General features: G+C 51.4%; 3 protein-coding genes across 8 annotated transcripts in view; 1 reads left to right on the top strand and 2 right to left on the bottom strand.

Annotated features, from left to right (window-relative positions):
• Necap2 (NECAP endocytosis associated 2) overlaps positions 1-27,955 on the bottom strand; it is a 73,385-nt gene that overhangs the window by 23,175 nt on the left and 22,255 nt on the right. The gene's annotated exons all lie outside the window — the stretch shown is intronic.
• Positions 1,568-26,775, top strand: Spata21 (spermatogenesis associated 21). Its single transcript, XM_052716461.1, is given in 15 exon segments — positions 1,568-2,389; positions 3,934-4,086; positions 6,739-6,921; positions 8,196-8,467; positions 9,693-9,741; positions 10,051-10,060; positions 12,603-12,619; positions 13,817-14,274; positions 14,769-14,857; positions 16,039-16,176; positions 18,646-18,717; positions 18,828-18,945; positions 22,490-22,668; positions 23,249-23,432; positions 23,910-26,775. Coding segments are annotated over 15 exon segments (2,139 nt in total). The 5' UTR covers positions 1,568-2,230; the 3' UTR covers positions 23,968-26,775.
• Szrd1 (SUZ RNA binding domain containing 1) overlaps positions 24,406-27,955 on the bottom strand; it is a 25,826-nt gene continuing 22,276 nt past the window's right edge. For all 6 annotated transcript variants that reach the window (XM_052716456.1, XM_052716457.1, XM_052716455.1 and 3 more), the window contains exon 4: positions 24,406-27,324. In XM_052716456.1, the coding sequence (XP_052572416.1) occupies positions 27,222-27,324 (103 nt within the window). In that variant the 3' untranslated portion in view covers positions 24,406-27,221. The remainder of the gene's footprint in view (positions 27,325-27,955) is intronic.

Genomic DNA, 27,955 nt, shown 5'->3' with positions numbered 1-27,955 from the left:
AGAAAGAAGCCTGTCCTTGCCACCCCCACCCCCATTCTGTCCCTGGAGTCTGTGCCCCTCGGCCAGGCCAGGTTCTCCTCTTTGACTTATCTGCCAGCTAGCTACAGATGGCCTAGTCTTCCTTGGGGACCTCTGTTCCTTTAAGACTGTGGTCTGTGGAACACTAAGACCTGAAGATTCTGGGGTTGACATGGAGACAGTGGACAAAGAGAGGTGTGTCTTAGAGCCTGAGGAGATTTTTCTCAGAAGGGTCAAGCCCCCTCTGGAGCAGGACGGCTCCAGAGAGGAGGGATGGTTAGGGGATCCTTAATGGGAAAGAGGTGGGGGGAAGTGATAAACCACAGGGGAAGGAAGGGAAACTTGGCCACAGCCACAACTTCTGGTGCCATTTGAGAGCCTGGGTCGCAGAGGAACTGGCGTTTCCCACCTGGGTCGCAGAGGAGCTGGGGTCCAGGGTCTGGCTCACTGTGGGGAGGTAGGTGAGATAACAGAAGGGGTTTGAAGGGACAAGAGGAGAAAGCTGGGGTCTGGGTCAGCCGAAATTATCTGTATCCCTGGGGTGGGGGACACCCAGGGCACCAAGGCCTGGCACATAAGTGGTACAGGTGATTGCCCTTAAACGGTAAATAAGGGGCCCATGCTTCCAAGAGGCAGGACAATCCTGTGAGGAGCTGAACAGATCTGGGTTTTAATCCAGTTCCTTGGAGATGAGCCATGTGGTGTTGGGCAAGATGTTGGGCGACTCTGGGCTACTGTTTTGTTTTCTATACAACAGGAAGGTCTGAGCCCATACCTCACAGGGCTGTGAAGAGAATACAGCGTAAGAACTTCCAGCAGCGAGAAGGTCATTCTGTGGACAGTAGCTGGCCTACTGTGGCTTAGAAGGGGAAAGCCTCTGAGATCCTCCAGGTCACGGGCTCTCCTTGGAAGGCTTTGGGGATGGGGGTGGGGTATTGATCTCTGAAAACCAGTGAATGTGAGAAGCAGCCAAGATGTTGCCATAGAAATAGAGCTGAATTTGCTCTAAAGGGGCCTGGGCTGGGGAGATGGCTCAGTCAGGAGACAGCTTGCTTTGTACGCCCGAGGACCTGAGTTCAGTTACCCAAACCCCTGTTTTGTTTTGTTTGTTAAAAGGGGGGGATGTGGGGAAGTCAGAGAGGTGGCTAAGTGGTTAGAACGCTGTGTCTTTTTGAGCAGGAGACCCGGGTATAGTTCCCAGCAACCACCTGTAATTCCAATTCCAGGGAGATCTGACACCCTCTGCCCCCTCTGGGAGCCTGCATGCACATGGAGAACATAAACTCACACAGGCGCACGCGCACACACACACACACACACACACACACACACACACACACACACACACACACATATGTAAATAAAAATGAATATATCTTTTTTTTTTTTTGGTTTTTCGAGACAGGGTTTCTCTGTGTAGCTTTGCGCCTTTCCTGGAACTCACTTGGTAGCCCAGGCTGGCCTCGAACTCACAGAGATCCGCCTGGCTCTGCCTCCCGAGTGCTGGGATTAAAGGCGTGCGCCACCACCGCCCGGCCAAATGAATATATCTTAAACAACAACAAAGCCAGGCTTAAGTCCTACACCCTTGAGATGCCAGCGCTGGAGCAGCAGAGACAGGCAGGACCCCTGAGGCCAATCAGTCTAGCTCACTTACAAGTTCCAGGCCAATGAGGGACCTGGACTCATAGGCCTGGGCTACCGCACCCGGGTTTATGTGTCGCTTGTGTAGGCTAGCCAAGCACACTACCAATTTAGCTACACTCTAGCCCCTAATGGGCTCCCTTTTAAATGTACACTGGTGTTTTAAAGGCTCTGAGATGTCCTACAAGACCCTGAATGTTTCATTTTGATGAGGCCAGCATTCCATTTCCTCTAGATTCTTAGGCAGGCTTGAGGATGGAGCAGGATTGCGCTGTGGCGGAGAGGCAAAGACCTGACGTTTGCACCAGTCATAGGTCCGAGCCCACTCTAGACCTTGGGCATGTTTCCTGAGCCTCTTGCTCAGGCTCACTGTGAGCATTAAAGAATCAGATGAGCTCCTGCTACACAGACTGGCTCCTAGTTAAGCACAGGCTCCTTCTTGACAGCCTGGCCCCCTTCTCCGAGTCCAGACCGGCGCATCCCAGGCTCCAGGTGTAGCACAGATGCAGCAATGGGGGCTCGGGGCTGGGGGGATCTTGGCTGGATTTCTCCTTGGTGACGGCAGCTGATGCCCCTTGGGAATCTTGCTTGCTCCAGAACGATGGAAAACAGAAACACCCAGATACACCCAAAGAACAAGGAGGAGACTCCAGCGGTCCAACCAAGTCCTGGCCTGAGTTCCACCACAAAGAAGACTGATTTGGAGTCCACTGTGTCAGGCAGTCAGGTGGGCGGGCCTTCACGTCCAGTTCTGATCTCCATTCCCATCGCTGGTCTCTTCTCCCCACCCCCAGCCACCCCTTTTTTGTTTGTTTTGTTTTTTGTTTTTTGTTTTTTGTTTTTCAAGACAGGGTTTCTCCGTGTAGCCCTGGCTGTGCTGGAACACTCTCTCTCTGTAGACCAGGCTGGCCTCAAACACAGAGATCCTCATGCCTCTGTTTCCCAAGTGTTGGGATTAAAGACATGAAGCACCCGATCGAGCATTTCTTAGTCAGGTTGACAACTGTGGCTGACCACAAGTCCCCCTCTGTGGACACCTGACACCCAAGCATGCTCCTAACCCAGAACAATCCACCACCTCCTGACAAAGCCACCATATTAATATTCCAGCAAGAGAAGAATCCATTAGGGGAGGCCGAGCCCTCATGATCTTGTCGCTTTCCTAAAACCAACCAGCTGGTAACCAGGCCCTCAATATGTGAGTCTGTGAGGGACATTTCACACATGCTTCGTCTTTTAACGGCACACTGGGCAAACATTCTGGGCCTCCTTTACCACCTCCTATTCATTTTCTCAGCAAGCAGACATGGATCTCAATCCTGCCACTTAATTAGCTCTGTGACCTCGGGGCATCTCTGAACCCCTTTCAGCCTTTTGTATGTATGTCATGGTAAGGATTACCTGGGTTAAGTGTGTTGAGGCTCTGTCTTGTGGTAGGTACCCACTAGCATTGGCTCCCATCAGAATCTTCTCTTAAAAAACAAACTTCATCCGTTAGTTAATGAGCTACATGGTGTTTGCTGACTTCTGAGGCTAGGCGCTATGTTGGCTTAAGATCCACCCTACTGGCAACTGACGGCCAAGATGGAGATTAAAAATAAAAAATCCAGGGGTGGGCCATGGTGGAACACACCTGTTGCCTTAGGATTCGAGCTGATGCAGAAAGATGTCAAGTTCAAAGCCAGCCTAGGCTATATACCACAACCATGATCTCAAAAAAACTAAAAACTGCCGGGCAGTGGTGGCACATGCCTTTGATCCCAGCACTTGGGAGGCAGAAGCAGGCAGATTTCTGAGTTCGAGGCCAGCCTGGTCTACAAGAGCAAGTTCCAGGACAGCCAAGGCTACACAGAGAAACCCTGTCTTAAAACAAACAAACAAACAAACAAACAAACAAAACCTAAAAACCAGCATCTGGGCCATGGGATGATGGTACTGCGTGGAAGGCATCACTCCTTGCCCACTGGCATTCTCCCAGGCAGTCCTCAACAAAATTGGCTCATATTCTGGTTGATTTCCAGTTTTATGCCAGAGTTCATAATGCTAAGCAGCAGGGCCAGGCCCACCACCTATCTCCAGGCCACCGATTGCTCTTTCTCTTCACCTCTCTCCAGCGCTCTCGCATGCGCGCGCACGCGTGTGCGGACACACACACACACACACCCCGACACAGGCAAACACGGGAAGATGGGCAAGGAGGAGCAGGAGAAGGGCCCCAGCACCTGGCTCTAGGTCGGCCTTTGAGCCAGCTCAGACACACCTCTATTTTAGGGGGGGCTTGCAGATGCCGAGGAAAAGGACAACAAAAAGCAGCCTGTAGCTCCCACAGAACCAAAGAGGGAGCTCCAACACACAGGGTCATCCCAGGAGGGGCCAGGGGAACTTGAAACCCAGGAGCAGAGGCCCTCATCAAGACCAGGGTGAGTTGTGGGGGACTTCCCAGAAAAGGGAGTCTGGAGAGAACTGAGAACTTGCAGGCTAAGGCAGATCTAGGGACTGAAGCACTCCATGCTCCCCCCCCCCCCCCCCGGCCCCCCCCACCCCCGCTTCCTACTTCCCCCCTGCTTCCTACTTCTCCCCTCTCTCCCCCTACCCACCCCCTGCTGAGGATCAAACCCAGGGCCTTGCAGATGCTAACTTGGCAAGTGCTCCCTCCTCCCAGCTCAACGCACCAATCAGACTAAATTCTTTTCTTCTGTTTTTGTTGGTTTGTTTGTTTTTTGAGACAGGGTTTCTCTGTGTAGCTCTGGCTGTCCTGGAACTCGCTCTGTAGACCAGGATGACCTTGAACTCACAGATCCGCCTGCCTCTGCCTCCCGAGTGCTGGGATTAAAGGCGTGCACCACCACCACCCGGCTCTAAATTATTTCTACTCACCCTTTGTCTACTCGCTCCTACTAGACCACAGCCTTTTTCTACATGACTTACTCAAAGGGAGTTTATGTCTATTGTTCAGCTTCAGATCCTGCCTCCTAGTACCAGCCTGGGCACATGGATAGTAGATGCTCAATAAACACTGATTCACTAAATCAACAGAAGAAGGAACAAAGGGGGAAAAAAATCAATGGGCTGGGTTTAGAGGCATATGCCTCCTCTAATCCCTCCACTTGGCAGGTGGAGACAGAAGAACTGGTAATCCAAGGCTAGCCTCAGCTTAGACCACACAAGACAATGCCTCAATAAATAAATAAAATAACATAGACAAAACTTATACCATAGGACCAGTGAAATGTCTCAATGGGTAAAGGTTTGATCCCCATGATAGAAGGAGAGACCCAATTTCTAAAAATTGTCCTCTAACCTCCAATGTGCACTGTGGCGTGTGAGCCTACCACCCTCCCCACCTACCCATCCCCACACAAAATAAATGTTAATTTTAAAAAGTGTTACATTCGCCAGGTGGTAGTGGTACACGCCTTTAAGTTCCAACACTCAGGAGACAGAGGCAGGTGGATCTCTGTGAATTCAAGGCCAACATGGTCTACAGAGCAAGTTCCAGGACAGCCAGGACTACACAGAGAAACCCTGTCTTGAAAAAAAAGAAAGTTACATTCATTTATATGTGTGGTGCTCTTGTGGCAATCAGAGGTCAGCTAACAGGAGGAAGTGCCTCTTTCCTTCTACCATGGAAGGCCTGGGGTTTGAACTCAAGCTGAGGATGTCAGAGTCAGTAAGGAAGCACTTTCAGCTGCTGAGCCATCTTCATGGTCCTACAAAATTTTGTTAAAGATGAATTTAATTTAGGCTGAAGAGCACTGGCTGATCTTCCAGAGGACCAGGGTTCAGCTCCCAGCATCCATATGACAGATCACAATCACATAAAGCTCTATCTCCAGGGGGTCAACACCCCCTTCAGGCCTCTTTGAGCTCTGCACATACATGTTTGCATATACATACATGCAGCCCAAACACTCGTACACATAATGACAGGGTTTCTCTGTGTAACAGTCCTGGCTGTCTTGGAACTCACTTTGTAGACCAGGCTGGCCTTGAACTCACTAAGATCTGCCTGCCTCTGCCTCCTGAGTGCTGGGATTAAACGCGTGCGCCGCTGCCACCACCACCTGACTAGATCATCAAAATATTTTATATCCATGTATAAAAATCATAATGAAACCCATTATAACAAACATACACTAATGGAAACATTCGAGGCCAGCCTGATCTACAGAGTGAGTTCTAGGAAAGGCGCAAAGCTACACAGAGAACCCTGTCTCGAAAAACCAAAAAATAAATAAATAAATAAAGTATGCATATGAAGGCTTTTTAGCATGTTAATTATGCACCATGAATATGTAGACTCCGAAGTCATGTGACAGGGCGTCATCCATTAGAAAAAGCCTCAAGAAGAAAGCCCCAAGCGGTGGCACGCACCTGTGACCCCAGCACAGAGGGGGCTAAGGCAGGAGGGCTAGCAGTTTGAAGCCAGCCTAGGCAACAGAGCAAAACCCTGTCTAAGGAAAGGAGGGAAGAAAGGAGAAGAAAAGGGGGTGAAGAAGAGAAACTCAGATTAAAGAGTCTAGAGACAGGTTCCAGTCCTAACGATATCTTTAGCTTTATGACCCTCTCAACCTTCCTGAATCCCTGTTCATTCTGATTGTTGTGGTGGTGGTGTGTGTTACTAGCAATTGAACCCAGGGCCTTGTGCATGCCAGCAAGTATTATACCAATGAACTATATCCCCAGCCCAACATAAAGTCCTTTCCCTCCCTCTCTCGATGGTAGTGAGAGAGCCAACACAGGTCCCATGCAGCCCAGGCTGGCTTTGAACTTACTATGTGGCTGTGACTGATCTTCAACTCCTGATACTCCCCTCTCCACCTCCTTAGTACTGGGGTTACAGGTGTGCACCACCAGCACCCCCTTCTCTTTCTGGAAAAACAACACTAACGGGTTAGACTCTAACCATTTCAACATTTACATCAAGGTGTCTGGGGTGTGTACCAGTCCTTCATTTATTCTCCCAGGCAATAAGTATGCACCCCTAAGATGCCTAGTCCTGGATAGGTGTTCTGGGAGAGCAGCACCCAGGTTGGAATGAAATGTCTGTTGTTTATTCTTTGCACAAGGAATCAGTCATCTTGGGCAACCGAGGAAGGGCCGAGGGATCTGCAAGCCGGCCAGAAACAAGCCCAGCCTGACGGGGAGTGTGTGACCTCTGAAGAGCAGCCACAGCCAACCATGCAAACCAAGGACCAGCAGGAGAGGTGGCAGAGCACCGAGGCCAAAGAGATTCATCCCACCACCGAGAGCTGCCAGGTAGCCATGGGAGATCAGGATCAGGCACCACGTGGTACAAAGGGGTCCCCTGTGCTCCCAACACAGATGTGGCTGTCTTGGTAGAGGCTGTATACTGGAGCTGGCAGACACTTAGTCTCTGTGAGACACTGAGTGGTTCTGGGAGTTGATATCAAAGTGTTCTTCAGGTCTTTACAGAGAGGCCCTCTGGGTGTCTTGGGGACAGGGTGGGGGTGAGGATTGTGTGACAGATGATGGGAAGTGCTGAGTTTAAGAGATTGCTGTAACACCTCCCACCCCATGGTCACTGAACCTTTGCAAGATGTGCTGGCCTTTCCAAAATTTTTACTGGAACAGATTTTTCATTTTTTTTAAATTTATTTATTTATTATGAACCAGGAGGTGGCAGCACACACCTTTAATCCCAGCATTTGGGAGGCAGAGACAGGGGGATCTCTGAGTTTGAGGCTAACCTGGTCTACATAGTGAGTTCTAGGGTAGCCAGGGCTACATAGAGAGACCCTTTCTCAAAGCAAGAACAAAACAAAATCAAAATATATATGTATTATATGTATGCATATATATATATACATATATGTTATGATACAAAATACACACACACACACACACACACACACACACACACACACACACACACACAGAGGTATAAAATCAGGGGCTGGAGAGATAGCTCAGAAGTTAAGAGCACTTGCCTGGCGGTGGTAGTGCATGCCTTCAATCCCAGCACTCGCAGCACTCGGGAGGCAGAGGCAGGAGGATCTCTGTGAGTTCGAGGCCAGCCTGGTCTACAGAATGAATTCCAGGACAGCCAGGGCTACACAGAGAAAAATCTGTCTGGGGGGGGGCGGGGAGAAGAAGAAGAAGAGCACTGGCTGCTCTTCCAGATGATGACTCATAACCACCTGTAACTCTAGGATCCAGTGTCATCTTCTGGCCTCCAAGTACACATACATACACATTCACACAGACAGATACACATAAATAAAAATACATCTTTAGGCCAGGTGGTGGTGGAGCATACCTTTAATCCCAACACTTAGGAGGCAGAGGCAGGAGGATCTCTGTGAGTTTGAGGCCAGCCTGGTCTACAGAGCAAGTTTCAGGACAGCCAGGGTTACACAGAGTAACCCTGTCTCGAACCACCTCCCCCTCAAAATCTTTAGAAAAAAATATATAATGTATAATAATAGAAGAAGTGTGTGGAGTTCTGTTTTTTGAAACTCCTCTAATAAGTCAGAAGTAGCTCTTCTAAGGCCATCTTCTTAATTCCTTAGGCTCTGAATCTCCCCACTCAGGGCAACACGGATCAACATTTGGAAAAGCCATGCACCTCGGACAGCAGGAGTCAGCCACTAGAGGATGACCCCCTCAGTGAAGCAGGCCTATCAGAGGTCAGGTTGCAGGAGCCCATGCCAACACCCAGCTCAGGGACACACAAGAACAGCTCCCAGGAGGCAGTGCCCCCCAAACCCACGGCGACTGCAGAAGAAAAGAAGGCCCCTCCCATCTTGAGATCTGCACCAGGACCTCGAACACACAAAGAGGGGTAAGTCATCGCCCAGGGCCACCTCTGCCCTGCTTGCTGCTCCCTCTACCTACCAGTGGCTCTTCAGCTAAGTAACACTGGAGAAGGGCCAGGGAGCCAGCTCAGTTGGCAAAGGGTCTACTCTGCAAGATGAGGACCTGAGATTAATTTCCCAGATAAAACACTGAGCACAGAGGCACGTGCTTGTCATCCCAGCACTACAGAGATGGTGACAGGTGGATCCTGGGACCATGACGGGCCAGCTAGCCTAGCCAGTTCTAGGCCAATGAGAGGCCATGTCTCAAAACAACATGGAGGCTGAGGGGACGGTTCAGTGGGTAAAGGTGCTTGCTGCTAACCTGAAGACTTAAGTTCAATCCTCAGGGACTCCGTTGTCCTCTGACCTCCACACTTGTGCTGTGGAATGCACATACACACACACTCACATACACACAATAACAAATAGCTGGGTCAGTGAGAGGGCTCAGCAGGTAAAGGTGCTTGCTGCCAAGCCTGGTGGCCTGAGTTTGATCCCCCCAGACAGATTCCCACGGATTGTCCTGATTTCCACATGTGTGCTAACATAAAATGAATAAACACATGTAATTTTCTTTTTTTATTTTCTATTTTTCAATACAGGGTTTCTCTGTGTAGCCCCGGCTGTCCTGGAACTCATTCTGTAGACCAGGTTGGCCTCGAACTCACAGAGATCCGCCTGCCTCTGCGCCCCCACCACCCCCATCCCAGCCGAGTGCTGGGATTAAAGGCGTGCACCACCACCACCTGGCTTTCTTTTAATTTTCTGTGCACATTTGTCTGTGTGAGGGTGCCAGATCCTCTGGAATTAGAGTTACAGACAGCTGTGAACTGCCATGTGGGTGCTGGGAATTGAACCCCGATCCTCTGGAAGAGTAGCCAGTGCTCTTAACCGCTGAGCCATCTCTCCAGCCCCAAACGTAATTTTAAAAAACTACAAGTATAAAACAGTGTGGTGTTTTTCATGTTTCTGGCCCACTGAAGCACCTTGGTTAAGTCACATGCTGATAGGCCTCAAGTCCCCCCTCTTTGATCTGGGGGTGTGTCTGCGTGCAAGTAAGACAATGAGGGGACACTGGGGTGAAAGCAGAGGGGTGAGGCTAGGGTAGCAGGACTGAGCGTGCTGAGGGTTCGGGGTCAGTGTAAGGGGCAAACCCTGACCTGAAACCCTGCCACCCCCCCATGGCGGGGGGTGTTCTTCTCTGTTTAGAGGTGAAGCTGTGGAGACCAAGGCAGCACCAAGGCCTCTTCCTCCACCAGTGAGTAGAGTCAGTGGGGATGAGGAGATCAGAGAAGGGGAATGGGGGGAATCTGGAGGTAAAATGGTGGAAACAAACATTTCCAGGCAAACTGGGGCAAGTGTGGGCGTAAACCCGTGCACGTACTATGTGTGTGTTTGATTTTTAGTTCATCCTTTCTAATTTTTAAAAAATTACATGTACTACGGTGTGTGCATAGGAGCACCACATGTCCCATGCCACAGGAGTGGAGGGTCTCTCCTTCCACCATGTGGACCCTGGGGACCAAACTCAGGTCAGGGTTGGTGGCAGGTGCCCCTCCCTACTGAGCCATCTCAAAGTCAAATGATGGGTTTTTGAGACGGGTCTCCTGTAACCCAAGCTGCTCTAAAACTCCCTATGCAGCAAGAATGATTTCAAAACCTTAACCCCTCTGGTCTCTGCTTCCCAGAAGCTAGGAGTATGTGTGTGTGCTGCTGGGCCCAGTGTGTCTGCTTTGGATGGACAGTCAAAAACGGATCACACTCAAGGGCCCTCGAGTCCATCCCCAGGACTGCTCCACATCAGCACGGATTCCTTCTGCCCTTTGCCCTCAGTTCCCATCCACAGCTTCTCCCGAATACCTGCTGGCTTCCAGCCAGCCCCACGATGCCCGCTCTGCCACTTTCTGGTCTCCGAGTTGATGGTACAAGCTTAGAATTCCCAGCCTGCCATCATCCTTCAGCCCTCACCACACCTGCCTATCTTCAAACCACATCCCCAGCCACACCCCAGCCCTGAACATTGCAGCCGAGCACACTGTGATGCACAGGCTTGCCGCTGACTTCTCTTTGAAGTGACCATGTGTGTAGTTTACTTAGCTGATGCCTAGCAACGTTGCCCTCTACCTCCACCCCACCGTGTCCTTGCAGCCTCCAACAAGTGCCACTGTAGAAAATAGGATGAAAAGACCCAGCCTTGGGGCTGGAGAGATGGCTCAGTGGTTAAGGGCACTGACTGCCCTTTCCAAAGGACCTGAGTTCAATTCCCAGCACTCACATGGCAGTCACAACTGTCTGTAACTCCAGGATCCAATACCTTCACACAGATATACATGCAGTCAAAAACACCAATGCACACAAAACAAAAATAAATAATTTTTAAAAAAGAAAGAAAAGGTCCAGCCTCAGCCAGGCCTTTAATCCCAGCACTTGGGATATAGAGGCAAGTGGATCTCTGTGAGTTCAAGGCCAGCCTTGTCTACAGATAAAAGTTCCAAGACAGTCAGGGATAGGGATATACAGAAACTCTGTCTCAAAAAAAAAAAAAAAAAAAGAAAAAAGAAAAGAAAAGAAAAAGAAAGAAAGAAAGAAAGAAGAAAGCAAGAGCCATGAAGTTAGGAGGGAATGAGGCTCAGTTGATAGTTCGCTTGGCACACACTCCTAGATTGGATCCCCATACTTCACAAACCAGGCATGGTGATTCATGCCTGTAATACCAGCACCGGGGAGCCTGCTGAAGGAAGAGGAGAAGTTCACGGTCAATCTCATCTATACAGGAAGTCAAGGCTGTTCAAGTTGTTAGTTTATTAAAGTGTGCGTTGGGGAGAGATGGTTCCACAGGTAAAAGCCCTTGCTAACAAACCGGACAACCTTAGTTCCATCAGAGGGACCCACAGGTTGGAAGGAGACAGCCAACTATTTGTCCCCGGCTTTCACTTGGACACCACGACACCTGACCTGCTTCATGTGAATACATATACAGACAAGTAATTGTACATGTAGCCTGGTGTGGTGGCGCACACCTTTAATCCCAGCACTCAAGAGGCAGAGACAGGCAGATACAGAATTCAAGGACAGCCTGGTCTACAAAGAGAGTTTGAGACCAATCATGGCTACACAGTGAGACCATGTCTCAAAATCAATTCATTAAGTAAATACATGTAATTAAAAGGCCAGAAGGATGCACTAGCATGACCTACATTCAACCCACACAGTGGAAGGAGACAGCTGACTCTCAAGTTGTCCTCTGACCTCTGATGGCACATACATGTCCGTTCGCACCTTCCACACACCCCTTTGGAACTCAGGGCACCTGGATCTCAGGGCTCTTCCTGCTTCACAGCTGGCCTCCCAGCCTGCCTCCCTGGTTCCTCTGCACTCTCCTCTCTCCTCTCCCCCGGGAGGACTGCATCCAGTCCCTCTGCTCACTCCCAAATCCGAATCTCCATGCCAGACTTAGTCTTGAAACTCCCAGCTCATATACCCAACTTGCAGATAGAGTGAGTTCACCCCTCAGACTGCAGACCAGGGCAGAGTCTTGTACCCCCACTGCAGTTGCTTGGTTTTGTTTTACTCTTAGGGAACCCACCACCCAGCTCCCAAATAAATACAGGAGGCTTATTCTTCCTTATGAATGCCCAGCCTTAGCTCGGCTTGTTTCTAGCCAGCCTTTCTAACTTTAATTATCCCGTTTCTCTTATTACATTTTGCCTCTGGGCTGTATCCTTTCTTTATTCTATGTGTCTTTCCTTCTTACTCCTGGCTGGCTGTGTGGCTGGCGGCTAGCCCGTGGAGTCCTCTTTTCCCCTTTCTCGCTCCTCGCTCCTCTATGGAGCCTAGATTTCTCCTCTTATTTATTCTCTCTGCCCACCAGCCCCACCTATCACTCTCTCCTGCCTCGCTATTGGCCATTCAGCTCTTTATGAGACCAATCAGGTGTTTTAGACAGGCACAGTAACACAGCTTCACAGAGTTAAACAAATGCAACATAAAAGAATGCAACACATCTTTGTATCTTAAACAAATATTCCACAGCATAAACAAACGTAACACATCTTAAACTAATATCCCACAACGCCCCCTTTCCCACCCACTCCTGACCCAGTCTTTGCCTCAGCAAAGCCCCCCCCCCACCTCCAGCCCTCCACCCAGAACTTAGGAGTCAGCTCAAAATGGCTCTTATTCCCCTTATCTCTGTACAACCCCTTCACACTCAGTGCATCAGCAATCCCTCTCAGCCCTACAAAGTCATTTCTGAATCCATCTCTTCCCAACCCCCATCACCCAGTCCAAGCTTTTTCCTTGTAGAGTAAGTCCCCAAATCACCCAAACACATAGGCTCCATGTCTAGCTACTCTGGTGCGATTTCTATCCTGTAGGTACGCCAAGCTGATTTCCCTCAGGACCTTTGCACATGCTGCTCCATATGCCTGTCTCCCCATAGATGCTGCCCTGACTAATTCTTCCAAGTTGTTTAGGCTTCAACTTGAATGTCACCCTCTCAGCAAAGTTTTTTCCTGACCACCCAATCTCAATATCCCATCAGCCATGGCTACTCTGTCGTAAATATCCTATTTTGTTGTCTTTGTAGTACTTTGAGGTTGGGGGGGGGGGGGCAGTGTTTGCCTGAATATATGCCTGTGCACCACATGTATGCAGTTCTCAAGGAAGCCAAAAGAGGGCGACAGATCCCCTGGTACTAGAGTTAGAGATTAAGCGCCTCCAGGTGGGAGCTGGGATTAAAGGTGAGAGCAGCACCATGCCCAGCTTTGCTTTGCTTTTACAAAAGGAAGCGGGTGGGGGGCAGGAGTGGGGTGGGGATGCACCTCAAAGTGCTTCTGTTATCAGTGAGGCCTCGGGTTCGATCCTTAGCACCAAGAAAAGGATGCTGATGGGAATAAGTAATGGAGAAAGGCTGGTCTGAAGCAGGTAGGCTGACCCAGTGATGGTAGGGATGGATGGCAGATCTAGGCATGGCTCTCTCTATGGAATGGATGAGGACGAGTATTTGGAGTGTCCATTATGTGCTGGAGACACCTGTGTGAAATAGACGTCAGGAGTGAGGCAAGGTCACTGCCAGCTGTGTGGGCAGCAGTGAAGGAAATTGGCTCACTCAGGAACATAGCTTGCAGGTGGGAGGTGGTGAGTGAGTCACTTGTGGACCCAGAACGCCACATGGGTCCTGGGTTGGTACATGGAGACCTGAAGTACCTTCTCCACGGCTTTGGAGAGGAAAGGACAGTTTGAGCATCCCCAGAGGCTCTGCAGGAGGCTAGAAGCTCTGTAGGTCAGTCTGACTGGCTGGAGGTATCCCACATGCCCTCCCCTGCCCTTAGGAGTTAAGAGACACTGTTGAGAAGAAGGAGCCGGGCCAAGGGCAGAAGCACCGACACCAGGCTTCGGCAGCTGCAGGCACCCAGGGCCCTGGGAACCCTCGTCGGGGCTTCATGAAGTGCCTGCTGGAGGTGGAGGAGCAGGAGGAAGCCACCCATCGGAGGACTTTAAAAACCCGGACTCTGACAACCCGGAGGTCCCCCAGGACCCTGACTTCTGTCCCCACCTCAGGCCCCATCAGCAGCTCAGTCCCAACCTTGCCTCTGACCCTGCTTGAGCCCTCCACCTCAGCTCCAGCGACTGTCCCACTGTGGGCCAGACCACCAGCCCATGGGCAAGCCCCTGCCTCTGTAGGATCCCCTGGCTCAGTCCTGTCAGCCCCCACCCAGGACCTGAGCTGGAGATGGCCAGAGTTCTTACCCCAGAGCAATGAGAGAACCCTGAACTATGCCAAGACACGGTAGGAGCCCCCTCCACTAGCCCACCATCTCGACAGGGCCCCCCCACTTCCAGTCTGTTTCCAGTGTGGACCCTCTGGTCCTTGTCCCTGCTCAGTCCCTCATGAGCCCCCCCTCCCCTTAGTCTCCTTTCTGTGCTTCCCAGCAGGGGTCCCCCAAGTTTCAGGCCCCTTTTCCACTCCCTCCCCTCCTCCTTTCTCTTCTTCCTGATGCTGGGGGTGGAAGTCAGGGGTTCACACACACTAGACAAACCCTGTACTGTACCCCCAGTCTCCCCACCACCACCACCAAATGCACCCCTGTGGCTCTGCCTCACTCCCTTGGGTGGGTCTCTCCTATCACTTGTGGCTTCTCACTACCAGAGTCCCTCAGGGAAGTTTCCCTAACCTCTGCTGCCCCGGCTTCCTCTCCCCTGACTTTGGGTAGCCTTGGCAGGGGCAGGGGCAAAGGCAGGCAGGAGGTGGTGGTAAACTGTCCTGGACCCATTGTCCTGCAGGCAGGAGCCAGAAGAGCATGGCCTCTTCAAACTGTATCAGAGCTGGGAGGAGCGGTCTGAGGAGCACCTCACCCTGAAGCAAGAGGAAGGTGAGCGCCTCACACCATTGCCCTGCTCATCCACTGTCCCATCACACCAAGCAGTGTCCCCAGCAGGGGGTCAACCATGACTTGGCCTAGGACACAGAAGAGGAGGTGGGCCACCTCCCCCACTCCACCAGTCCTCTTTTTTTGGGGGGGGGTTTTTTGAGACAGGGTTTCTCTGTGTAGCTTTGCACCTTTCCTGGAACTCACTTGGTAGCCCAGGCTGGCCTCGAACTCACAGAGATCCGCCTGGCTCTGCCTCCCGAGTGCTGGGATTAAAGGCGTGCACCACCACCGCCCGGCATCCACCAGTCCTCTTTAGAGGCAGCTTGGAGGGGAGACAGGGTCCCCAGGAACTCTACCCATCCGAGATAACCCCTCTCCATTTAACAAGGCCACCAGCCCCCAACAAGTCCCTACTTCCTATCCCACCCTACCCCACTAACAAAACTGAACAGTGCTGAACTCCTACCCTGAGAGAGGGCTCTATGGTCCTTGGGGATGCCCCCTGACCCTACTTTCTCATGCTGGGTTGGCCCTAGAAGAATGGATGAGTACTATTGTGGGATATTTGATCAGACTGTGAACCTTGAGATTGTGTTAATTAAATAAAATCAACCTTGGGTCAAGAGGTGGAGTCAGCAACTAGTTCATAGGAAGTAGCCACAGAGAAAGAGAATAAGAGGGGGTTTGGGAAACGGATAGAGAAATGCACAGGAAGCAGTGAGGAGGGACTTTGGAACCTGGAAGTTTTTTGGTTTGGGATGATGAAAGAGATGCTCTCTTTCTGAGATGCCAGCTAAGGAGGAAGGTCAGCTGGTTGCTCCTCAGCCTCTCTGAGCTAGCAGGTTTTCACCCCAGCATCTGACCCCCGAGTCTTTATTGGTAAAATCATAAGATTGAGATTTAGTTTAAAAACAACAGTTTTCAACCGCTTCACACTCCTCCCTAAGGTCTAGAACCTTCTCGATCATAGCGGCTTCTTTCCTCAGATTTTCCAGGATGCTTTCACTGACCCAAGGGAATAAAACAGAGAAATATTGCTGGATACCTATGTCCTCCTCATGACATGCACACACATGCACAAAGCACACCACACTTACTACACACACCACATGCCACACAAAAGTTAAAAAAAGAAGAAGAAATGCAGGAGTGTCCCACTTGTTACCCGTCTCCCTTGACAGCCTTCCGCAGCTACTTTGAGATCTTCAACGGCCCTGGTGAGGTTGATGCGAGAAGCCTCAAGAACATCTTGCTCCTAATCGGCTTCACCCTTACCCCAAGCCAGGTGGAAGAAGCCCTGATGAGTGCCGATGTCAATGGTGAGCAAGGGGGTCTTCCCTGAGCCCCACAGAGGGGCCGGACCCACATGTGGGTTCCTTGCTGGAAGGATCTCTGCTTGGTGTAAAGCTCTGGGTCAGAGTCCAGTGTCCCTGACATCTGAACCCATTGTGTCTGCACTTTTCTTCCGCCCTGGGTCTCACAAAGACTATAGCAAGCGGGCCCTGGTTCTGGAAGTTAATGTGCCCTGAACCACTGTGCAGTACCACCTTCTGGGGATCCAGAGGTGACCAGGACCTACCTCCTGACCGATGGTGTAGGTAACCTCAGGAGCCTCTGCACATCAAGTATTCCTCCATGACCCTTGATTTCTTTTATCAGCCTTTGGTCAAGTCACTACAGCTTGCTAGGCCTCAGTTTATCTGTCTATAAACTGGAGCTATTAGTAGCAACCTCCTCATCAAGTTCTGTAAGATAAAATAGGGTGAGCCAGGCAAAGGGTGGGACAGAGCAGCTGTTAGCATTACCTATGCAACAAGTATGGAATGCCTTCTGTGGGTGTTCCTGTGCAAGGTACCAAGACACAGGAGCCCTGCTGTCCTCAAGGGTGCCCAGGCAGTTCAAGCCACAGGGCAAGGGTTGACACAGAAGTTAAGCAAAACACATGGAAACAAGTTACAGCAGCTTGGAAGATGGGGGTCAGGAAGGAAGGCTTCCTGGAGGAGGTGCCACTCAAGCCAAGTGGTGCCAAATCAAACAGGAGTCAGGCAAAGAGAGAAGGAAGCAGTAGTCCCTGAGATGTGGGCGCGAGGCACTTGCAGATGGCGGGGTGTGGCCAACACAGGGAAGAGGAGGGCCATGCAGGACCTGCGTCCTGACCACTGCTCCCAACTGCTCCCTCTGCCACTGCACAGACTCCTCACACACACTTCACGGGGTGTGGTGAAGCAGCAAACTGTTGACCTAGGAAGACAAAGGTTCTGGGATTCAACCGTAGCAGACCAGCTCTGCCCGATGTGGACAGGACAAGAGCCTTGAGCCCCACCTGTGGCCAGGGTTTAAGCATCCTGCCCCTGTCTTTTTTGTGTGTGTTTGTTTTTCGAGACAGGGTTTCTCTGTGTAGTTTTGGAGCCTTTCCTGGATCTCACTCTGTAGACCAGGCTGGCCTCGAACTCACAGAGATCCACCTGGTTCTGCTCACCGAGTGCTGGGATTAAAGGCGTGCGCCACCACTGTCCTGCCCGTCCTTACGCCTTAGTCCATTGTCAAGCAGCTCAGAGAACATCAACCGAGTTCCCAGCAGCTTGAGCCCTAGGACACAGCTTAGGACAAAATGTACAGTCCTTGTCCATCAGAGTCTTCTCTAAGTTCCAGATTTCACATGCTTTAGGAGACAGTCTGGTGAGGGATCTGACCCGATTTGAACCTCTGAGAAAGGAGAGGTGACATGGCTTAGCTGTAAACATGCTTGCCACAAACATGACCTGAGTTTGACCCCTGGGACTCACATGGTGGAAGGAGAGAACTGACTCCCAAAAGGTGTATTCTCACCTCAACACCTGTGATGTGACCAGCATACTGCCTCCCCTCACATAAAATAAATAAGATGTAATAATGAGGAAACATGGGACCAGGGAGCAGCACAAAGACCTTGAATGGGAAGAATGTGGCCTTCTGGGAAAGTAGCTCTACTGCTGTGGAGCATGGCGTGAGACGAGGCTATGGACGGGAGCCTGGTGGATCCTGCAGTAGGTCCATATTCTCATGCAGAGACCAGCACTCAGTAATGACAGTTGCCAGCCTTTAGTGGGCATGTGCTACGCATGCAGCCCTGTGATGACCGTCTCCGCTCGCTCCACAGTGAGAGAACTAAAACTTGACCCGGGTCCCATGAACGCGAAGTGGTGGACTTGGGTTTTGAACTCACACTTGCTGTCTCAAGAATGCAAGGTCCAGGGATGGGAGAGATGGCTCAGTGGTTAAGAGCACTGACCATTCTTCCAGAGGACCCGAGTTCAATTCCCAGCACCCACATGACAGCTCACAACTGTAATTCTAGTTCCAGGGAACCCAACACCCATGGCAAAACACCAATGCACAAAAAATAAAAACAAAATACAGGTCCAGTCGTTTCTTATATTCCTTCAGGCTGGCATGGAGCTGGCTATGTAGCCGAGGATGACCCTGAAGTATTAACCTTCCTCCCTCCACCTCCAGGTTGACGTGGTACTGGGGAACCGAACCCTGCATTTTGTGCATGCTAGGCAAACACTCTACCAACTGAGCTACAAGCCATGTCCTGGCCCAATAGTTTCCAACCAGAAGATTGTAATTTTTGGCTTCTCCGGTCCACATTTTGTGCTGATTCAGCGCTGCCATTACAATCTGCCCCCCCCCCACTCCCCCCACCCCCCCACAATAACACAGGACACCAGGGCCTACACCTGGCTTGCAGTACCTGGGCCTGCTGCGGAGGGCCTGTTCACCCTATTATTTCTCTGACACTGCAGGAGATGGTCATGTGGATTTCAAAGACTTCTTGGCAGTGATGACAGACACCAAACGCTTCCTCTGCTCTGTGGGTAAGGAGGGGTCAGCCCAGGGCAGTCAGACTGGAAGCAGGATCTGGAGGCTGATGGGGTACATCAGAAGCCATCTAAGAGTAATGGCAGCCACTATTACGTGTCCCCAGAACAGAATGTCCTGATGGATATGTCGCCCCCGAACCCCTACACACTGTTCTTTGAGATCCTCTCTCTGCTGGTGGAAATGCTGGCCCTGCCGGAGGTGGCCCTAGAGGAGATCACGAAGTAAGAGGGGCTGTCTTGCTGAGGGTGGGGCACGTAGACAGAAGTGGCAGCTAGTGCTTCAGCAGCTGAAGATGGTTGAGGGTTAAGGCTCTCAGTTGCAACTGAAAGAAAACTCCAATTAGGCTGCCGTAAGCAGAAGAGGAATGCATTGTTCAAATAATCAGCTAGGGCCTCAGGAATGGCTGGATCCAGGAAACTGGGTGACAGCAGTCAAGTTTTATTTCTCCACCTCTCCATCTCAAGGTGCTGGCTTCAAGCTCAGCCAGGCTCTCCCAGTGGGAAGGGTGACAATGGCAGCCCCATGCTCACAGTCGTCCTGGTTCAGCAGTTTTAGCAGGACGACAGTGATCCTTCTTGAAGCACTTGAACACTCTTAGAAAAGGAATCTTGCAGGAAGGGTGTTGGGCAGGTAGTGGGCAGCTGGGCCTCCAGGAAGGGTGATGGGCAGGTAGTGGGCAGCCCAGGAAGAAATGACTACAGGCTAAATATGATTGCTCTCAGGCTAAAAGCCATGGGTGGAGTTGGAAGGCCCAGCTGATCTCTGAACCTCGCCCTCTACTTCCTGTCCTGAATGAGCATATTTTAATACTTGCTGGGTCATAATGGTAGATTTATTTTTAGCCTTTTGAGAATTCTCCACACTGATTTCCAGAGTGGCTGCACCAGTTTTCAGTCCCACCAACACTGGGTGAGGACTCTCCTTCCTACCCGTCCTCGCCAGCATCTGTTGCCAGCTGTTTTCTTGATCTTCACTATTCTGACTAAGGCTAAAATGAAATCTCAAAGTTGTTTCAAAGTGAATTTCTCTAATTGCTGCTGCTGCTGCTGGATACACTTTGAGGTCTGTCTTAGCCATTTGTATTTCTTTTGAGGACTGTTTACATCCTTAGCCTGGTTTTTAATTGGATGGTTTGTTTTCTTGACTTTTTGTTTAGTTTGGTTTTCCAAGACAGGGTTTCTCTCCATAGCCCTGGCTGCCCTGGAACTCGCTCTAGAGATCAGGCTGGCCTCGAACTCAGAGATCCACCTGCCTCTGCCCCCTGAGTGCTGGGATTAAAGGTGTGCGCCACCCCCACCCGGCTTTTGAATATATTCTCTGTATATTCTGGATATCACTCCTTGGCAGATGTATACAGCGGGCACGGATTCTCTCCCACTCTGCAGGCTTCCTCCTCCCTCATTGTCCCTCACCTGTGCAGAAGAGTTAGCCAGGGTTAGAGCACTGGCATCATAAGACATCACAGCGGCCCAGATCTTTTCTTCGTATACGCGGACAGGGCTGTCATATGTCAGCTAATGTCACTCATTTTTTTTTTTTTTTTTTTTTTTTTTTTTTTTTTTTTTTTTTTTGGTTTTTCGAGACAGGGTTTCTCTGTGTAGCTTTGCGCCTTTCCTGGAACTCGCTTTGGAGACCAGGCTGGCCTCGAACTCACAGAGATCCGCCTGGCTCTGCCTCCCGAGTGCTGGGATTAAAGGCGTGCGCCACCACCGCCCGGCCTATGTCACTCATTTTTGAGAAAACATCTACCAAATACCAGAGGATAAATAACCATGGTTCTTCCTCCTGTTTCCTCCCACCCCCTTGGTGGTCTCATGTAGTCCAGGATGGCAATCCTCTTGTCTCAGATCCCCAAACTCTTGGATTACCCCCTCCTTCCTGTGGTCCCACCTTCCCTTTCACTCCGTCACTGAGCTATACCTGGAGCCCAGGGATTTGTGCTTCTTTCTATGACGCAAGGTGGCTGCTGAGCTCCCAGCTCATGTGCACAAGTACTTTACTTGAGAGTGACCTTTACAAAACACAGGCTGTAAGAGACTCGGCCCCAGCCGGGCATTGGTGGCGCACGCCTTTAATCCCAGCACTCGGGAGGCAGAGGCAGGTGGATCTTTGTGCGTTCGAGGCCAGCCTGGTCTACAGAGGAAAGGCACAAAACTACACAGAGAAACCCTGTCTCAAAAGAGAGAGAGAGAGAGAGAGAGAGAGAGAGAGAGAGAGAGAGAGAGAGAGAGGGCCCCAGGGTAAAATGGGAGAGTTAAGTTCTTCCTTTCTGGTGATAGGATCTGTGTTATCCCAAAGGCCAATCATTTTAGGTTGGCCGAGGGTGGTAGTCCACGTTTTTAATCCCAGTACTCAGGCCTTTCCTTGGCAATGAAGGCTCGAACGCTCTTCCTCCAGACAGCTGCTGGGTTTGCTCCCTGCCGTATCTGATAGCTCACCATGAGCAAACAGTCCCTTGTCACTACCCCCATCCCTTCCCCTTCCCTTGGAGCACCCATCACACCTGACACAGAATCTTTACATCTGAATATGGTCTGACTCTGCCATCCTGTGTCCAGGCAGCTGACTCAGAGGCAGAGGGAAGGAAGGGAAGGGGTGGGTGGCACAGGAGAGAGAACACTAGGCTGTGTCACTGAGCTGCACACCCCCTGGACCTGAAAAACGGAGTGGTGGCTTGGGAAGAGAGAGAAATGCCATTGGTGGCCCTCGGTGTTTAATTCCTTTGCACCTCTGGGCTCCATGTGTCAAAAGCAGCCTGCGGCAGCCTGAGATGAACCTTGTAGTCACCCCTACAGAAGTGAGTGCTGCACTAGGGGCTGGAGTAAGAGGCCAGGCTAACACAAATACATGGTCCTTGTGTGTGGCAGCCCTTCACTACTGCAGGCCAGTGGAAACAGTTACCACAGTTTGCTGCTGTATGCACTTAATAAGGTAAAAGGCAAGTGATGAGTTAAAAAGGGAAACACTGAGTGAGTGGGGCATGGCAGCTCATGCATGTAATGTCAGCATGGAGGAGGCAAGAGGTCAAAGGATCACCAGGAGTTTGAGGCCAACCTGGGCTACAGCCAGTTCCAGGACAGCCAAGGTGATATAGCAAGACTGGCCTCCAAATAGAAATAAAAAGCATGTAAGCAAGCTTGGGGTGGGAGCCTGGCCAGTATGCAAGGAAGACAGCAGACTTAAGCCACAGGTTAGGGGTGGAGCCAGCTGCATGGCTGGGTTTGCTGTTTCAAGCATCCCAAGATGGCCTAGAACTCACCATGTGGCCAAGGATGGCTGAGAACTCTGACTGAGCCTCCCACTCAGAGGATTACAGGCATGTGTCACCAAGCTCAATGGGGCAGTTTACCAAGGCTTCCTGCCTGCTAGGCAAGCACTCTAGCAACCAAGCCACACCCCCAGTTCTGTTCAGCTGGTTTACAAGCAGAAATGTATCTAAGCAAAAATATAAGCAACAGGAACAGTTAATACATACCAATCTCTATATGGCTGGTGCCCAGATGGGTCTCATGTCATGTACAATCCTCCAGCATATGCACATTCGGCCCCCATCTTAGCAGTGTGTGGGAAATCTGAAGCTCAGAAGTCACGTGACTCGCAGCGACAGGGTAGATAGAACCATTTCCTTTTATTTCCTAAGAGGACTACATCTCCTGACCCCCTAGGCTTCAGTCCCGCCACACAACTGGCCAGCCAGAACAGGGGGGTCAGGAGGATGGGGGGTTAACCACAGCTAGGCTGAGCTGCCGGGTGGTGCTTCCTCAGCTACTACCAGAAGAAGCTGAAGGAAGGCACCTCCAAGACCCGAGAGACAGAATCGAATATGGGCGGGCTGCGATCAAGGAAGAAACTTCCTTACAATGCTCAGCAGCAAGCAGACAGCTTGGAGGTCCCAGAACGAAGGGTCCTCAGGATCCTGGGCCGGCTGAAGCAGCAGAACTATGGTAAGGGCCAGTGAGTAGCCTGGGCTGGCAAACAGATCCCTGTCCACGTGGCCTGATCCCCCTAGATGAAGCCCAGGGCTTAGCTGTGGGAACCATTACCAAATAGGGCTGGTCCACATCACACAACATCCAGCTCCATGCTTTAGACTCGACCTTCCCACCTTATTGCTAAGCCAAGGCTGTCCCAAGAACTGTGTGAGAGCCCACCAGAGTCAGTTCCAATGCAAGGTCCTTTGTAGATGTGCCCTACAATCGCCCCACTTGACAGAAATGGCAACCAGGGCTATTTCAGTGACTTCCAGCTAGCATGCTGGCAAGGGCAGTTTGCACTCAGGTTCACCCCAAATTGTGTGCTTGGGCAAGCTTCTCTTTAAGGTATGGCAAGCCTTTACTCTATGCTCAGCCTTCAGCATCGTACACATCATCCCTGTCATCTGTGTGCTGGGTACCAATCCCCTCTCCATCTTGGAGGCTCAGACATTAAGGGTTGGCCCAAACTCAACTCTGCTTATCATGTGGCAAACCCACAGTTTCACTGGGCTGGCCATGCTCCCAATTCTCTTGTTCCTGCCTATCCCAGCTGCCAATCTGCAGAGCCCCTATGCCCAGGTGCCCTGCATCCCACTCTGCCCGAGGCTGGAGAAGAAGACGGTCCGTCGAAAGCAGGGTAGCCATAACCATCCTGTGCTGGATCAGTGTGTCTCTACAAGCTTGGGCCCTGACCTCCATGGCCTCCTCTTTCAGTCAGGACAGCAAGGAAGCAGGTGAGTCCTGAGGCCGGGGCCTCTCAGCCCACTTATTATCTGGAAGAGGCCCCTGGGGAATCCGTCTTTCTACGAGACGATGCTGGGAAACTGCTCGCTCCAGGGAGGATAGATGGACAGACAGGGCAGGGAAGAAAGTAACCTTCGCTGAAGCCTGTGTACCAGAGACAGTTTCACAAAAGCCTAAGCATTAAGCAGTCCTGAGCCTGTCATCCTTCTTAGGACAGTGTTGCTCCCCATTTCTCAAGCATGGGAACCCTTTGGCTTTGCTCTAAATGATAAGCTTAGAAACTGGGAAGGGGATGTCCCCTTCCGAGTCCCCAGGACTTGGGATCAGCCCCCCACAAGCCCAACTTCCGGCTCCACTGTTTCTAGAAGCCACCTTTGCCCCGAGTACATGAAATGGTTCGTGAACCTGGCAGGACTCTGGGAAAGGGCCAAATATGCTCTATCTTTCTGTCCACCTCTCCTCCCCAGGGAACACAACTCTGACAGCAGAAAATGGCTTAGCTCCGTGCCAGCCCGAACCCACTGATCATCTGGAATCCTGGCTCCAGAAGTTCAAGGCTTAAAGACAGCTGGGCCGTGGGGCAGGGCCTGGCTTTGGGAGTTTGCTTTCATGGCCTGGTAAGCCAATAAACACCAAGAACTTCAGCCTCTGTATTTGATGTTAGTGAAGGCCCCACTTTTCACCACCCTGTATGACTTACAGAGCTCTAGCATGCCCCCAGGTTTGAGTCTGAGGCAGGACTCACCGAAACTCTGTCTGGGGGAGTTGGGGCTTCCTACTGCAGCGGCCCCTGTCTCCCCACTCAAGACTTGGGAGCCCTACAGTGGCCGGCTTAAGCCAAGTACCCCAGAAAGCCTCAGCCTCTGAAAGGAGCTGGCCTCTAAAGAGCAGGAACCCCCCCGCCCCCCAGGGCTGGACAAGCAACCACAGTATGATAGGAAGCCAGAAATGAGGACAAATGTCTGACAAGTTTAAAACATGTATTTAAAATACAATTTATAAAATGCTTAATCTGCCGACTCAGGAGCCCGAGGTGGGGGTTAGGGTGGGGAGCTGCCCGCTACACCAGCAGAGCGAGACTGCAGGGTGCGGCCCTCCCTCCAGTCCCTTCTGTACAGATGCCCAAGGATCCCCCCTGGGGTCATGTGACCAGAAGCAGGACCCCAGAGGTTTTCTTGAGTCTCTGCTCACCAGGGAGACTGGATGCAGCCCTGCCGGCCCATCCCTGAGCAGAGCACCCCCAGATGGGGCAGAGCAGGGTATGGCAGGGCAGGACAGGGCTGGGCGGGACAGGTGGGCTCTGGAAGGGGCTGATGGCAGCAGATAGGGTGTTGCCTCCTGCCTGCAGGTGGGGAGCACCCTGACTGAGGGGACTGAGAAGGGCTGGTCACCAGACCTGGACCCCCAGCTCCTTTGGTTATAGGCTGACATCAGAGTAGTGGCTCATGGGAAGCGGTTAGCTGGAAGGGCTGAGGCCTGGCTTCTGGGGTCCAGGAAGAGCTGGGGGAACGGACAGGACCATGAAGGCAGACAAAGGGGCAGCAGCCTCAGGTCCTGCCCCGCATCCCCCTGGGGATTTCCAAGCCAAAGCCTGCAACTTACTTAGACAGCAAGAAAGAAAGAAAGAAAAAGGGGAAAAAAGCACTTATGGAGTTAAAGACAACTACAGAAAAAAAAAGGGAGAAACACACACACACACACAAAAAAAAAAAAAAAAACACAAAAACACACAAAATCCAAACCGTTTCCCACGCCCCCAACCTCCCCCAATACCAGTCTGTTTTCCTTCTTTCTTTCTTTCCTCTCGCTCATTGCGCCAGCCACCTCTCCATCTAGGAGGCCAAATGCAAGACTGCTGGTGGGCAGGCACACGTACACTGCGGGCAGGGCCGCCTTTGGCCAGAGTGAGACGGGAGAGCCACCCTGCAAGCTCTCAACATACAGACCCCAGCTGCCCTTAGCTCCTACTAGAGGGGCAGGGCAAGCAGGGTTTCTGCATCCTTCTCCAAAGAAAGGACAGTCTGTCCTCCAACCAGAAACCACTAGCCCCTGTGGGTGGGCCCTAGACTACAAGCTAGTAGCCAACTCCCTTCCTACCCACTCCTGGGGTGGCCAACCCTGTCGCTGAGGCTCTGCTCCAGCTCACTCACAGAAGCCCCTGGTTTCAGGTAGGTCTAGGGCTGTGTTATGGAAGAGACTCTTCCTAAGGGGAAGATGTGGGCCATCACTACAGGGCATAAGCCAGGGGGACCGAAGGTGGTGGGATCCTGCAAAACTCAGCTCATCACCTTGGCCACCATAGCTGCCCTAATCCCACACCACACCACCCACTCCCAAACCTGTGTGCTGGCCAGGAGAGGGGAGGCCATCAGGCTGGCTGAGGGATAAGGCGAAGTGCATGAAAGACTATGAAGCCTGAGAGCACCCAGTGGGACACAGCTGCCCTCTCAAGCCTCTCCCCATCAGGAGCCAAAGCCAATCTCTAGGCTTGGGGACAGAAATGGCCTTCATACCAGCCTCGTTCTGATAAGAAGGGATAGGTCAGCCAAGGCCTCTGAGAAACCTGTCGACCATCTGCCTCTGCAATGCCAAGTTTTTCTTCTTCCAACTCTCCAACTGCTCTATTCCTACGGTACTCATTTCACTTGGGAAATGTACCAGGTATAGTTTCTGAGCCAGGGCCATCAACAAATGTGGCACGCCACAGGTCCTTAAGCGTTCCAGTCTTGCTGGAAGGGACAGGCCTAGCTATCTTCTGACCAGAGCAGCAAAGGCCTGGAGTTGCGAGCCAGACTCTCCTGGGCTTGTACTGACAGCAAACACTGGACAAGTGCCACCACTGCCTGCTTCTGAGCCCGGAGTGCGGTCTCCTCCCCGACGCTCCCTGCCCTGCCTGCCTCTAGAAACAGCAAACCCGGCTGGTAGGGAGCCACCCTGAGGGGTATGGGAAGGGGAAGTCTATCACTTTCCCCATCTCCCACAATACTAGAGGTGAGGTTGGCACCCTCCCCCAGGCTCTGAGCTGTCTCTAGGCAACTTAGCTGGGACTTAGCTGGAGGAAGTGATATAGGCACAGTGCTCGTCTACTGGGGACTCCGGAGCCCCGCCTTTTCTGGGCGGCAGTAGGAAGACAGAAGCTAAGCTCACCAAAATCCTATTGGTTAATGTTTCTAGCAGATTTCCTAGAAACATCTTTAAGTGACTACCAAACTACCCTTTCTCAATTAAAAATTCATTAAACTGCTAAAACTCTTTCCATGCACTTTTTCTTGCAAATCAGATATTTGTATAAACAAAAATAGGAAGAAAAAAAAAAGGAAAGGATATTTTCAATGGAACTTACTTTTAAGTGATGGCGACATGCACTTGGGGTGGGTGGGGGAAGTTCTCATTTGTGTTTTGAAATCCCAAATTAATGAGCATGATAAACTGTTATTGCTGGCACTGGCTGGACCCCAAGTGGCACTGTCTGACCCTCGACGCTGAGTCCTTGGTAGGTTCCCCCAATCCTCCCCTAGTCCCCACCCTTTCCCTTTCTATTGACTTGGGATAGCCCTTGTCAACATGCCAATCACAGTGGGAAGGGGGGGAGGCAGAGGTCACAGTGCATGGGGTTCAAGGTCACAGTGGGCGGAGCAAGGGGGATCACAGTGCAAGTAAGTCAGGTCGTTCCCTTTGCTCAAGTCCAGATGTCTGCCACGGCAGTGCGACCCATGGCAGACAATCCAGGAGGCGACGGTGGCGGCAGCGGTGGCAGCAGCATCCTTTCTTGCCTGCATTTATCTGCGATGTTTGAAGCCTTGTGACCCATCAGGACCCAAAGGCTGTCTGATCACATTACTGGGCTGCCTGCTGTCTTCGGGTTGGGAGATCCTGGTTGGCCTAAAGGAAGATAAGAGGAAGGCCTTGAGGATATAAAAGATGCCCAAATAATATTATTTGCTGAGCACAGGAACATGTGTGCACAGGTGTGTGTATGGCCAAGACCGTCAGGTGTCGTCCTCTACTGCTCTCCACCTTATTCTTCAAGACAGGGTCTCACTGAACCTGGAACGCACCAATTGACTAGGCTGGCTGGCCAATGAGCTCCAGGGATCCATTTAGCCCTTCTACAGCCTTCTACCCCACCCAGCGTGGGGTTACAGTCACCTGTAGCCTTGCTCGGCCTTTATGTGGGCGCTGGGGATTCAAACTGGGGTCCTCTTGCTTGTGCTGCAGCACTAACACCAAGTCCCTTCCAGTTTCAAGTCCCTGAACCTTAAAATCAACCTATGGTTGAGGGTGGGGTGACCAGCCAACTGGAGGTACTGAGCCTACTTCTTTGGCAAGCAGACTAGGGACATTTTCCACTGTGGCAGCTCCTGTGGGAAGGAGCTAACGGTCCACGGTCTATGTTAACTTCTAGCAATTACAGCACTGCCTACTTTTCATTTGCCTTGACTTATCTGTAAGTAGAGGGAGTATGTACACCCCATCCCAGGGTGGGAGGAGCCATGGGCACCACATCTTCCAC

Source organism: Peromyscus californicus, unplaced genomic scaffold, assembly GCF_007827085.1.
Source record: "Peromyscus californicus insignis strain IS unplaced genomic scaffold, ASM782708v3 Scaffold_5__1_contigs__length_169319896, whole genome shotgun sequence".
Lineage (NCBI taxonomy): Eukaryota > Metazoa > Chordata > Mammalia > Rodentia > Cricetidae > Peromyscus > Peromyscus californicus.
The sequence above is the reverse complement of the archived record's forward strand: the minus strand, read 5'-3'. Positions and strand labels throughout refer to the sequence as shown.